At 66.1% G+C, this 11,411-nt stretch overlaps 3 protein-coding genes across 4 annotated transcripts; 2 read left to right on the top strand and 1 right to left on the bottom strand.

The window, feature by feature from the left end:
• Positions 1-373: 373 nt before the first annotated feature.
• Positions 374-3,309, top strand: LOC104683150 (synaptobrevin-like protein 5). 2 transcript variants are annotated; one of them, XM_039564223.1, is made up of 3 exons: positions 374-411; positions 1,570-1,701; positions 2,208-3,309. In XM_039564223.1, the coding sequence occupies exons 1-3, from the start codon at positions 400-402 to the stop codon at positions 2,469-2,471; spliced, it is 408 nt and encodes a 135-aa protein (XP_039420157.1). In that variant the 5' UTR covers positions 374-399; the 3' UTR covers positions 2,472-3,309. The 2 variants fall into 2 exon arrangements, with proteins under 2 accessions (XP_039420157.1, XP_039420158.1); XM_039564224.1 differs by lacking the exon at positions 374-411 and adding an exon at positions 719-817.
• Positions 3,310-3,897: 588 nt separating this feature from the next.
• Positions 3,898-5,486, bottom strand: C22H2orf68 (chromosome 22 C2orf68 homolog). The gene is made up of 4 exons (XM_039564165.1): positions 5,261-5,486; positions 4,932-5,127; positions 4,504-4,641; positions 3,898-4,020 (listed from the first exon to the last, which is right to left on the bottom strand). Exons 1-4 carry the CDS (start codon positions 5,371-5,373, stop codon positions 3,898-3,900), a joined length of 570 nt encoding a protein of 189 aa, XP_039420099.1. The 5' UTR covers positions 5,374-5,486.
• An 89-nt stretch (positions 5,487-5,575) lies between these two features.
• Positions 5,576-11,357, top strand: USP39 (ubiquitin specific peptidase 39). The gene is made up of 12 exons (XM_039564182.1): positions 5,576-5,913; positions 6,531-6,600; positions 6,687-6,781; positions 7,240-7,376; positions 7,612-7,764; positions 8,312-8,537; positions 8,970-9,047; positions 9,121-9,188; positions 9,715-10,046; positions 10,626-10,761; positions 10,844-10,930; positions 11,029-11,357. The coding sequence occupies exons 1-12, from the start codon at positions 5,580-5,582 to the stop codon at positions 11,074-11,076; spliced, it is 1,764 nt and encodes a 587-aa protein (XP_039420116.1). The 5' UTR covers positions 5,576-5,579; the 3' UTR covers positions 11,077-11,357.
• Positions 11,358-11,411: the final 54 nt, after the last annotated feature.

Raw genomic sequence — 11,411 nt, 5'->3', positions numbered from 1 at the left:
GACTTGTGTGTGTGTGTGTGTGGTGGGGGGACATGGGGAGGGACACAGATGGACGTGGTGAGATGGGCATGGGGGGACACGGGGACGTGGGAGGACACCAAGGGGACAGATGTAGGGGCACGGGAATATGCATGGGGACACGGGGGGACCGGCCCCAGGGATGTGGGGATGTGTGGGAACACTCACGTGGGGTCACGGGGGGACACGTGTGGGGACACAGGCATGAGGGGGTGCGTGGGGGGGTGGGTGCTGTGCCAGGGCACGGGGGGCGGTGCCAGGCACCGAGGGACAAAGGACACTGTGGTGGCACTGCCACCCTCGGAGGCTGGGTGGAAGGGGGGGAGAAGGGGGAGGGGACAGGCGGGGACAGGGACGTGGGGGCTCCTCCGAGACCCGGACATGGGGGTCCTGGTGAGGGCCCATATCTGCAGGGACCTGGGGACACCGACATGTGCGGAGCTGTGGGGCCCCTTTTCTGGGGGACAGGGCAGCCCCAAGGCACACACGTCTGGGGGTCCTGGGGACACGGGGGCCCCGGGGGGCCGTAGGGACAGGGGGCTCTCCGAGGGTCCTGGGGACAGGGCGGGCCCGGGGGACCCGGCGGCTGGGGAGGGTTGAGTGGGGAGTCCTGGGGAGCCCCGTCCCGGGGGGTGCGGGCCGCGGTGTCCCGGGACTGCGGCCCCTCGGGGGTGGGGGGGGAGGGGGGGCGGTCCCGGTCCCTCCCGTCGGGGGCGGCCGCTGGGGCCCGAGACGGGACGGGTACAGGAACGGGCGCACCGGTACGGGACCGACACCGACCCGCGGTACCGGGACCATGGTGAGTCCCGGGCCGCCGCTGCCACCGCTTTCGCTTTCGCTTTCCGAGGGGGCAGAACCGAGGTCGGGACCGGGATCGGAGACACGGGACCCGCCGGGCTCGGGATGCCCCGGTGCCGGTCCCGGTCCGCCCCCCGGGCTCTCCCTGCCGAAGGGAGGCACGCGGGCCCCGGGGGTGCGGGAGGTGGCCCGCGCGGGACTTTCCGTGTCCCTGTGTCCCTGCGTGTCCCGGCCCCGCGAGTCGCTCGTGTCCCTCGCCGTGCCCCGGTGTCCCCTGACGCCGCAGTGCTCGTGTCCCCCCCGGTCCCCGTCCTCAGGTGACCCCGTGCCCACGTCCCCACGGTTTCCTGTCCCCGTGGTCCCCGTGTGCCCCCTCCCGCAGCTCCAGTATCCCTGCGGTGCCCTCGTCCCCATGGTCAGGGTGTGTCCCTAGGGTGGTACTTTCCCCATGGTCCCCCTGTCTCCATCGTCCCCATGATCTTCGTGTCCCCTGGTCCCCACATGGCCCATCCACACAGTCCCCGTGGTTCTTGTGTCCCCATGTTCCCCCAGTCCCCCTTCCTCATGGTGCCCATGTCCCCGGTGTCCGTGCCTGTCCCCGTGGCATCTCCATGTCCCCATGGTCCCGATATCCCCATGTCTGTCCCTGTGTCCCCCTGGTCCCCCTTCGCTGCAGTTCCCATATCCCCAGTGTTCCCGCAGCATCTCCCCCGTGTCCCCACGGTGTCCCCACATTGTCCCCTGTGTCCCCAGGCGGGGCTGGCGCGGTGCCAGCGCGAGGCCGAGGAGGTGGCGGAGCTGATGCGACAGAACGTGGTGCGGGCGCTGGAGCGGGAGGGGCACCTGGAGCAGCTGCAGAGCCGTGCCCAGGACCTGCGACAAGCGGTGGGACCACGGGGACACAGGGACCGGGGGACGGAGGGGGCTTTATAGGGACATGTAAATCCGGGGACACACAGAGCCCAGAGGACACTGTAGAGGCATCAAGCCCCAGGGAGGACTGTTATAGGAACATAGGGCCTGGGGGGGACAGTATAGGGACATGCAGCCCTACAAGATACATACAGAGCCCTGGGGGACACTATGGGGACATAAATCCCAGGGGTGGACTTGCTCTAGGGACATCGAGCCCTGCTGCTTCCTCCTGGGGAACTTAGAGGGCCCCAGGAGGGACAAACTATTGGGACACAGAGCTCTGGGGCGACCTATAGTCCTGGGGGGCATTGTGGGGACACAAAGGGGCTGCGGGACACTGTGGGGACATATAGCCTGGGGAGGAGGGACTCCAGGGCCATAGGAGGGCTGGGGGGTGTGTGTCTGTTCCTATAGGTCCCCCCAACCCCTGTGTAGCCCTTGGGGGACTGTTCCCTATCCTCCCCATGTCCCCACAGAGTGAAGCCTTCACCCGCACCGCACAGACGGTGACGCGGCGCCAGCGCAGGCGACAGCGGCGGTGGCACCTGGTGGCCCTCGGCCTCGGCCTCCTCCTCCTCTTCATCCTGGGTCTGGCACTGGCGCTGGCCCTGGCACGGTCATCGCCCGGGACTGTCACCAGCACTGTCCCCACCGCACGGGGGGAGACCAAGCACCCCCCCAGCACTGCGGGGACCCTGCTGGGACCCTCTGATGACAGAACAACGGGGTCCCCACAATAAATAAACACCAGGAGCTGCGTGGGGAGACCCTACAATAACAGCAACGAGCCAGTGGGATGATCTTCAAGGAGACTCAGCAACAGCAAACCTGGGGAGCTCTGGGGAGACCCTACCATAAATAAACCCTTTAATAAAATCTGCTCTGAAGAGACCCTACAATAAAAAACCAGCAAGACTCACTCCAGGGAAACACTACAACAAGCACCAGGAGCTCCTTGGGGAGGCCCTACAGTCACAAACCAGGAAGATGAACTTCAGGAAGACCCCATAATAAATAAACACCAGGATCTGCTTTGGGCTGACCCTACAATAATTAAGGCTTCAGAATCTGATTTGGAAATACCCCACAACAACAAATCAGCAGGATGAATTCTTGAGGAGACCCTACAATAAATAAACATCAGGATATATTGGGGAAGACCCCACAACAAGAAGCCTGTGGGATCTACTTCAGAGAGACCCCACGATAAATAAACACCAGGATCTGTTTTGGGGAGACTCTACAATAACAAAGCAGCAGGACCCACTCCTGGGAAACCCTACGATAAATAAGCACCAGCACATGCTTTGGGGAGACCCTACAATAACAGAGCAGTGGTATCAGCTTGGGGGAGATCCTACAATCCCAAACCCACGGGATGCAGGAAGATCTTACAATAACAAATGTGCCAGAGCCTCCAGGGAGATGCTACGATCAATAAACATCAGGATCTACTTCAGAGAGACCCTACAATAACAAACCCCCAGGATGATCCCTGGGAAGACCCCACAATAACAAACATGGACCTCCTCTGGGGGAACCCTGTGAGAAATAAACACCGTAACTTTTGTTTGGAGAGACCCTGTGAAAACCAACCAGCAGGACCCGCTCCAGGGAGACCCCATGACAGACATACTGGACCCTCTCTGGGGAGGCCCTACAGTAAATAAACACCACAATCCGCTGGGGGTAGACCCTACAATAACACAGTCATGGGACCCACCCTGGGCACACCTGGCCCTGGCCAGAGGTGCCACCAACCTGGGCTGGGGGGCAGGAAGGGGCTGTGGCCCCTCCACCATGGTGGGGAGCCCAGAGGGGACCCTGGGGACACAATGGCACCCGAGGAGGGGACGGGGATTCCAGGGAGGGGGACTGGGGATCCCCAGGGACATGGTGACACCTCGTAGGGACTGGGGAGACCTGGCACCCCGTGTCACCTGCATGGGGCCACCCTGGCAGGTGGCATTGAAGGGGACAAGTGGGAACATGACACTTGGGGACCAAGGAGCCACATCGCTTCCCCCCCCATGCCTCAGTTTCCCCAAGCAGTGACAGACGCCGGAGCCTCGCAGCACCTTTATTGACACCAGGGGGAAGTGGCACCGGTCCCCGGGGTGGCACCGGTCCCATGGGGGTGGCAGTGTCCGGGGGAGTGCGGCAGCGTTACCCGGTGCCCCGGCGCTTGCTGAGCTCGTCCTGCACGCGCTGGCACAGGGCCCTGCGCAGGGGGGGCTCCAGCGGGCTCCGGGCGCACACCCGGCGTGTCACCTCCTCGGCGCTGTCCCCCTGCGGCACCCACGTCACCCGCTGGGCCCACTGCCCCACAGAACCCACCCACGGCACCCCCACCGCCCCACGGCACCCCCACCGCACCCGCTGCCCCCACACAGCCCCTCAGGGAGCCCCAGCCCTACGGTACCCACGGGTCCCCACAGCGACATCCCATCCCATGGCACCCCCACCAACAGCACCCCACGGCACCCCCATGCCATGGCAGCACCCCCTGCCCCATGGGCTCCCCCCATCCAACGGGAACCCACCGCTCCCCACACCCAGGGCAGCGCTCTCTGCCCCACAGAGCTCCCCCACACCCAGGGCAGCGCTCTCTGCCCCACAGAACCCCACCCACCGCACCCCCAGCCCCTCAGCAGCGCTCTCTGCCCACAGAACCCCCACCCACCGCACCCCCAGCCCCTCAGCAGCGCCCACCCACCGCGTCCCCGGCCTCGCCCCGCTCCGTCCCCACCCCCGGCGGTCCCGGGGCCGCACCTGGTGCACGATGACGGCCGTGACCTGCCCGTCGTCCCCCTCGTACTCGAGGCAGAAGAGCCGCGGCCCGCGGGCGGGGTCCGGGGGGCCCCGCGGGCCTCGGGGGGGGGCCCGCGCTGGCGTCGCCGCCGGGACCCCCTGCGGCACCTGCACCCTCAGGGGGGGCTGCCGGGGCCCCAGGCCAGCGCCCCTTGGGTGCCCCATCCCCTCCTGGGGTCCCCCCGTGCCCCCCGGCCTCGGGTGCCCCCTCCCCTCCAGCCCACCAGGGGTGCCCCCCATCCCCGCCCTCGGTCCCCCCCTTGTCCCTCCTCCCCCGGGAGGTCCCCCCGCCGCCGGGTGCCCACCCGCCCCTTCCCCACCCGTCTCCCGGGGGTTCCCGCAGGTCCCTCCACCCCTCGATGCCCCCCAGTCCTTCAGGAGCCCCCCGCCTCCCCCCTCCGCAGCCACTGCTCGGGGTCGCCCCTGCGCGCCGCCCGGGTGCCGCCGCCCTCCCGGAGCCGCTCACCGCTGCCCCGGTGGGGCCGGTACACCTGCTGGTCGGGCCGCCGGGGCCGCGCCGGGGCCGGGGTCAGCCGCGTCCGCGCTCGGCCCCGCGCCTGCCGCACCGCGCGGTCGTACGCGTCCCTGGGCACCCCAGGGGCCGGGTTACCGGCGGGGTATCGGGGTTACGGGTGGGGGGGGGGGGGAACGAGGGAGCACCGGGGCCAAATCGGCCCGGGGACGAGGGTCCCCGGCGATGCCGGGCCGGTGCCGGTACCTGGCGAGCTGGTTGCGGCGGATGTGCCGCACGAAGCCGTGGCTCATGTCCAGCCGTCCCCCCGGCCGGCAGCGCCAGCCCGGAGCCGCCGTTGTCGCCGCCGCCGCCTCCATCCCGGTACCGGGGCCGGGGGTCGGTACCGGGACGCGGCGCCTTTAAGAGCCCCGCGGGCCCGGCACGCGCACGCCGGCAGGGGGCGCCGCAGCACGCAGGCGCGGCAGCGCCGCTCCCCGCCCGCCGGCTGCGCGTGCGCGCTGCGATCCCGGCGGTTTGACGCCGCCCCCGGGGCGCGCACGCGCACAGCGTCCGCGCCGCCGCCATGTCGAGCCGCGGGAGGCGGGACCGCGACTCCCGGGACGCCCGCGGGGCCTCCGCCGCCTCCGCCGCCTCCTCCGCCCGGGGCTCCTCCCGCAGCCGCCGCGACGCCGATGCCGAGCGGCCGCGGGGCCGGCGGGACGCGGAGCGGGAGCGCGCGCGGCGGGAGTCGGCGGAGGCGCTGCCGGTGGATCTCGCGCGCGTCAAGCGGGAGCCGGGCACCGGCACCGGCAGCGGCGTCTGGGGGGGCTCCGGCACCGCCGCCCCCGGCGCGCCTGTGCGCGTGAAGCGGGAGCGGGAGCCGGATGGAGACTCCGACCCTGAGCCCGAGCCCGCCGGTGGGGACCGGGAGGAACGGATGGGACTCACGGGCCGAGGGGACACGGGGGACCGGGGGGATGAGGGGGGACAGGACACCGGGATGGGCTGCGCGGCACTGGGGCGGGTGTGGGGACGCAGCAGCGTGTGGGGGAGCAGCACTGCGGGATCCGGGGGACACGAGCGGGTTTGGGAACACACCGGGTGTGGGGGAGCCGGGAACCGGGACTGTGAAGGGACGCTGGGGCGGGGGCGGGCGGTCACGGTGGTGTCCCGGAGGACGCGGGGGAAGGCGGGTCCGGGCTGTGTGTGCTCAGGAACGGAGGCGTCTTGTGAGCTGGTGGGTGAGACTCCGGGGTGTGTGAGGAGGGACACGCTGGGGGGAGCCGGGAGGGGAGGGATGGGGAATGGGGGTCTGGGGGATCCTGGGATGGAGGGGTCACACCAGGGTGTACCGGGAGGCACCAGGACTGATCCTGGGTGTCCTGAGCTCAGCTCTGGGCAGGGTTTGGGGACACTGGGGGGAGCTGGGGCTTAGCCCCGGGGAGCTGTAATGGAGGCAGGGCTGGAGGGTGTGTCGTCCCGGTGCTTTTGGGGTCCTTGTGCTCCCTTTGTTAACACTCTCCTGCCCCCCCAGTGCGCTACGGGCGCTTTGACCCCGAGGACCAGCGCAGCCGGCACTGCCCCTACCTGGACACCATCAACAAGTGGGTGATGGGGGTGTTTGGGGTCCCCCTGTCCCTGGCGGTCCCCCCAGCTCCCCCACAGCCCTGTGACACCACCCTTCCCCCAGGAGTGTCCTGGACTTCGACTTTGAGAAGCTCTGCTCCATCTCCCTGTCCCACATCAACGTCTACGCCTGCCTCGTCTGCGGGAAGTACTTCCAGGGTGAGACCCTCCCCTCGGGCTGCTGCAGGGCATGGGGACATGGGGAACACATGGGGGCTGCTGAGGGGGGCATGGGGGACACCCACGGACTAGAGTGGGGCACAAGGAGTCTGGGATGTTGCTGAGTCCCCCAGGGGCTGTGGGGACACCCATGGACAGCGGAAATGCCGAGGGACACAGGGAACAGCCAGGCACAGGGATTCTGCCTGGGAAGGTGACAGGGAACAGCCAGGGACAGGGTGCTGTCAAGGGGTACAGAGAGGATGCTTGGAAGGGACACCATGGGGACAGCCAAGGACAGACAGGGTGGCTGCTGGGTGAACTCAGGGACCCTCTGGTGGGCACAGCTCCCCCGTGTGTGGGCAGGGGATCCTTTGTGTGCCCCTTTCCTGTTCCCGTGGCTGCTCTGTGCCTGTCCCCGGTGTCCTGTGTCCCCCTGACCGGTGCTGTCCCCACAGGCCGCGGGCTGAAGTCGCACGCCTACATCCACAGCGTGCAGCTGAGCCACCACGTGTTCCTCAACCTGCACACGCTCAAGTTCTACTGCCTGCCTGACAACTACGAGATCATCGACTCCTCGCTCGAGGACATCACGGTGCGGGGTGGCTCCGGGCGTACCCCGGCTCTGTGGGGCACATGTGGGGTCCCCAGTTCTGGGGAGTTGGGTTTGGATCCCCCCGGTGCTGAAGGGGGTCTGGTTTGGGGTACCCCGACTCTGAGGTGTCAGGTTGGGATCTCCCCAACTCTGAGGGGTTTTCGTTGGGGTCCCACAGTCTCTGAGGGTTTTGGGTTGGGGTCCCCCAGTCTCTGAGGTCTGTCTCCCCCCACAGTACGTGCTCAAGCCCACCTTCACGGCCCAGCACATCGCCCACCTGGACAAACAGGCCAAGCTGTCCCGGGCCTACGATGGTACCACGTATCTTCCTGGCATCGTGGGGCTCAACAACATCAAGGCCAACGACTATGCCAACGCTGTGCTCCAGGTGACACCAGGGCGAAAGGCTTCCTTTTGGGGTGAAACCCCCCCAAACTGCACTGTGGGCCTGACAGGGAGGAATCCCACCTTGTCTCCTGTAGCTGTACACTGTGAGAGTGTTCAGGCTTCCTTCTGGGGTGAAACCCTCCCAAAATCATGCTCTGGGGGTCTCGGGGATGAATCTCATTTCTCTTCCCACAGCATATGCACCTGGGGGTGCTGCCTTCATTTTGGGCTAAATCCTCTCTGAAATCCTCCTAAAATCCCACTCTGGGGATTCTGAGGGTGTATCCCACCTTCTCTTCTACAGGCATTACACCTGGGGGCTGCAGGTGGCCTTTTAGGGCGAAAGTCCCCCCTAACCCTTCCCGAGCCCCCACTGTGGGGCTGACAGGGATCAGCCCCACCTCTGGGTCCTTTGCACCCCAGGCTATTCTGGATTTCCCGCGGGCTTCGCACCCGTGGCGGTGCAGGGTTTGCATAACTCCCCCAAAACCCTCACAGATCGCCCCTCTGGGCATCCCGGGGCTGAATCCCCCCTGCTCTGTCCCCAGGCCCTGTCCAATGTGCCTCCCCTGCGGAATTACTTCCTGGAGGAGGAGAACTACCGGCGCATCCAGCGCCCGCCCGGGGACATCATGTTCCTGCTGGTGCAGCGCTTCGGGGAGCTCATGAGGAAGCTCTGGAATCCCCGGAATTTCAAGGCGCACGTGTCACCCCACGAGATGCTCCAGGCTGTGGTGCTCTGCAGCAAGAAGAACTTCCAGATCACCAAGCAGGGTGGGGTTTGGGGGGACACAGCTGGGGCTGGGGGGCAGAGCTGGGTGTGAGGGCAAGAGCTGGACCTTGGAGGCTCTGGATTTGGGGGGGCAGAGCTGGATTTGGGGGGGCAGAGCTGGAGCTTGGGGCCTTTGGATTTGGGGGGCAGTGCTGGATTTGGGGCTCTGGATGTGGAGGGCAGAGCTGGATCTGGAGGACTCTAAATTCAGGGAGCAGTGCTGGATACGGGGGCTGGGGCTGGGTTTGGGAGGCAGCACTGGGTCTGGGGGCTCTGGATTTGGGGTGCAGGGCTGGGTTTGGGAGGCAGCAGTGGGTCTGGGGGCTCTGGATTCGGGGTGCAGGGCTGGGTTTGGGAGGCAGCAGTGGGTCTGGGGGCTCTGGATCTGGGGGGCAGAGCAGGATCCAGGCTCAGCTCCAGCTCTGCCGTTGCAGGGGATGGGGTGGAGTTCCTGTCCTGGTTCCTGAACGCGCTGCACGCGGCACTGGGCGGCACCAAGAGGAAGAAGAAGAGTGAGTGGGGGGAGGTTCTGGGGGGGCCCTCGGGGGCCGCTGTCCCCCCGCTGAGCCCCCCCTGTCCCCACAGCCATCGTCACCGATGTGTTCCAGGGCTCCATGCGCATCTTCACCAAGAAGCTGCCACACCCTGACCTGGTGGGACTTGGGGGGTGCAGTGGGGGGGGTGTTGGGGTCCAGGGAGGGGTGTCAGAATATGGAGGGGGGTGAGGGATGTTGGGGTGCAGTGTGGGGTGTCGGTGTCCAGCGGGATCCAGTGGGGGCAGTTGGGCTACAATGGGAACGGCAGGGTCTAAAAAAGTGGTGTCATGGTCTGGTGGGGGTCAGCTGGGGGCAGTTTGGGAGTGGTGGGGGGTGTTGGGTGTAATGGAGGAGGTGGTTGGGTATAATGGAGCACCTGGGCCAGGGGATTGGAAGTGTCCAGTGTCTCATGGGGGGGTGGGGTCAAATGAGGAGTGTGGTGGGGTCAGATGAGGGATGGGGGGTGTTGGGGTGTGTGTGTGGGGGTGCCTCTGGGCACAACAAAGGGGGGTTAGGGTCCAGTGGGGGTGGCAAGGTCAAATGAGTGGTGGCCAGGGTCCGGGGTGGGTGATGGGTTCTTGGGGGTGATGGCTCCAGCGGGGCTGATGTGCCCACCGGGGCTGTCCCCGTGGGTGCCCTGCAGCCGGCGGAGGAGAAGGCGCAGCTGCTGCAGAACAGCGAGTACCAGGAGCGCATGGTGGAGTCCACCTTCCTGTACCTGACCCTGGACCTGCCCACGGCGCCGCTCTACAAGGACGAGAAGGAGCAGCTCATCATCCCCCAGGTGCCCCTGTTCAGCATCCTGGCCAAGTTCAACGGTAGCACCGAGAAGGAGTACAAGACCTACAAGGAGAACTTCCTGAAGCGCTTCCAGCTGACGCGCCTGCCCCCCTACCTCATCTTCTGCATCAAGCGCTTCACCAAGAACAACTTCTTCGTGGAGAAGAACCCCACCATCGTCAACTTCCCCATCACGTGAGCCATGGGCAGGGAGCTTGGGCGGCTGGGAGCTTGTGGAGAGGGTTATAAGCACCTAAGAGGAGATTGGGGGTATCTGGGGACGTTTGACAGTGTCTAGGGGTGGTTGTGGGTGTCTAGGGGGGCTTGAAGGCTTCTGGGGGGGATTTGTGGGTACCTGGGAGGATTTGTAGGCATCTAGTGGAGGTTGAAAGCATCTGTGAGGGGTTGAAAGTGTTTAAGGGGGCTTTTGTGGGTATCTGAGCAGGGTTGTAAGCATCTAGCAGGCGTTTGAAGGCATCTGGTGGGGGTTGGAAACACGTGGCGTGGATTAAAACCATCTAAAGGGAGATTGTAGGTGTCTGGGGGGGTTGTGGATATCTGAGTGGAGTTTGTAGCCATCTAGGAAGGGCTGAAGGCATCTGGGATAGTTTTGTGGGTATATGGGGGGCTGTAGGTATCTAAGGGGGTGTCATGGGCATCTGGGGGGGATTGGAACAGTCCAGGAGGGACTTGGAAGCACTTTGGGGGTGTGTGTGTGTGCTGTGGGGGTCCCCCGCGGCCGGTGCCCCCCCTGAGGCTGCGAGGGGTCCCCAGGAACGTGGACCTGCGGGAGTACCTGTCGGAGGAGGTGCAGGCTGCGCACGCCCACACCACCTACGACCTCATCGCCAACATCGTGCACGACGGGAAGCCCTCGGAGGGCTCCTACCGCATCCACGTCCTGCACCACGTGAGTGTCCCCTCCTCGGGGGGCTTGGGGGGGGCCACAGGGACCCCCCCGAGTCACCCCGACCCCTCCCGGGTCCTGGCAGGGCACAGGGAAGTGGTACGAGCTGCAGGACCTGCAGGTGACCGATATCCTGCCCCAGATGATCACCCTGTCCGAGGCCTACATCCAGGTGAGGAGGGACAGGGGGTGATGGTACCCCCAGAATGTCCCCTGACACCCCCTGAATGTCTCCTGTGTCCCCCCCAACCCCCTCCTGCTCTCCTGCAGATCTGGAAGCGACGCGAGGAGGATGAGACGAACCAGCAGGGCGCCTGAGACCACCGGGGGCCCGCAGAGACCCCCTTGGGGACATCCCCAGCCCCCTAGGGGTACCCTGAGACCCCCTTTGGGAGCACCTCAAGCTCCCCAGGGACACCCAGAGACTCCCAGGGACACCCACAGCCTACCTGGGGACACCTCCATCCTCCCTAGCCCCCAGGGGAACACCCAGACAGCCCCGGGAGCACCCCTGACCCACCTGGGGACACCCCCAGTCCGCCCGGAGGTGTGTCCCAGTAAATGCCACCCATTATTTTTGTAACTTCTTTTCACCTTTCCTCTGCTTGGGGTTTGTGGTTTCTGCTGCTTCCTGTGACCCCCCAGCCCCCATC

Source organism: Corvus cornix, chromosome 22 (genome assembly GCF_000738735.6).
Source record: "Corvus cornix cornix isolate S_Up_H32 chromosome 22, ASM73873v5, whole genome shotgun sequence".
Classification (NCBI taxonomy): Eukaryota; Metazoa; Chordata; class Aves; order Passeriformes; family Corvidae; genus Corvus; species Corvus cornix.
This window is presented reverse-complemented; position numbering and strand designations above follow the sequence as displayed.

What these genes read in the sequence shown, in the direction of transcription:
- LOC104683150 (XM_039564223.1), top strand. An exon ending in CCCAGGACCTGCGACAAGCG is followed by an intron (nt 1,702 to 2,207) that starts GTGGGACCACGG and finishes ATGTCCCCACAG; the next exon opens with AGTGAAGCCTTCACCCGCAC.
- C22H2orf68 (XM_039564165.1), bottom strand. Translation starts at nt 5,373, where the DNA reads ATGGAGGCGGCGGCGGCGACAACGGCGGCTCCGGGCTGGCGCTGCCGG. An exon ending in CGCCGCAACCAGCTCGCCAG is followed by an intron (nt 5,128 to 5,260) that starts GTACCGGCACCG and finishes TGGGGTGCCCAG; the next exon opens with GGACGCGTACGACCGCGCGG. An exon ending in AGTGGCTGCGGAGGGGGGAG is followed by an intron (nt 4,642 to 4,931) that starts GCGGGGGGCTCC and finishes CAGGTGCCGCAG; the next exon opens with GGGGTCCCGGCGGCGACGCC.
- USP39 (XM_039564182.1), top strand. Translation starts at nt 5,580, where the DNA reads ATGTCGAGCCGCGGGAGGCGGGACCGCGACTCCCGGGACGCCCGCGGG. An exon ending in CTTCCAGATCACCAAGCAGG is followed by an intron (nt 8,538 to 8,969) that starts GTGGGGTTTGGG and finishes CTGCCGTTGCAG; the next exon opens with GGGATGGGGTGGAGTTCCTG. An exon ending in ATCGTCAACTTCCCCATCAC is followed by an intron (nt 10,047 to 10,625) that starts GTGAGCCATGGG and finishes AGGGGTCCCCAG; the next exon opens with GAACGTGGACCTGCGGGAGT.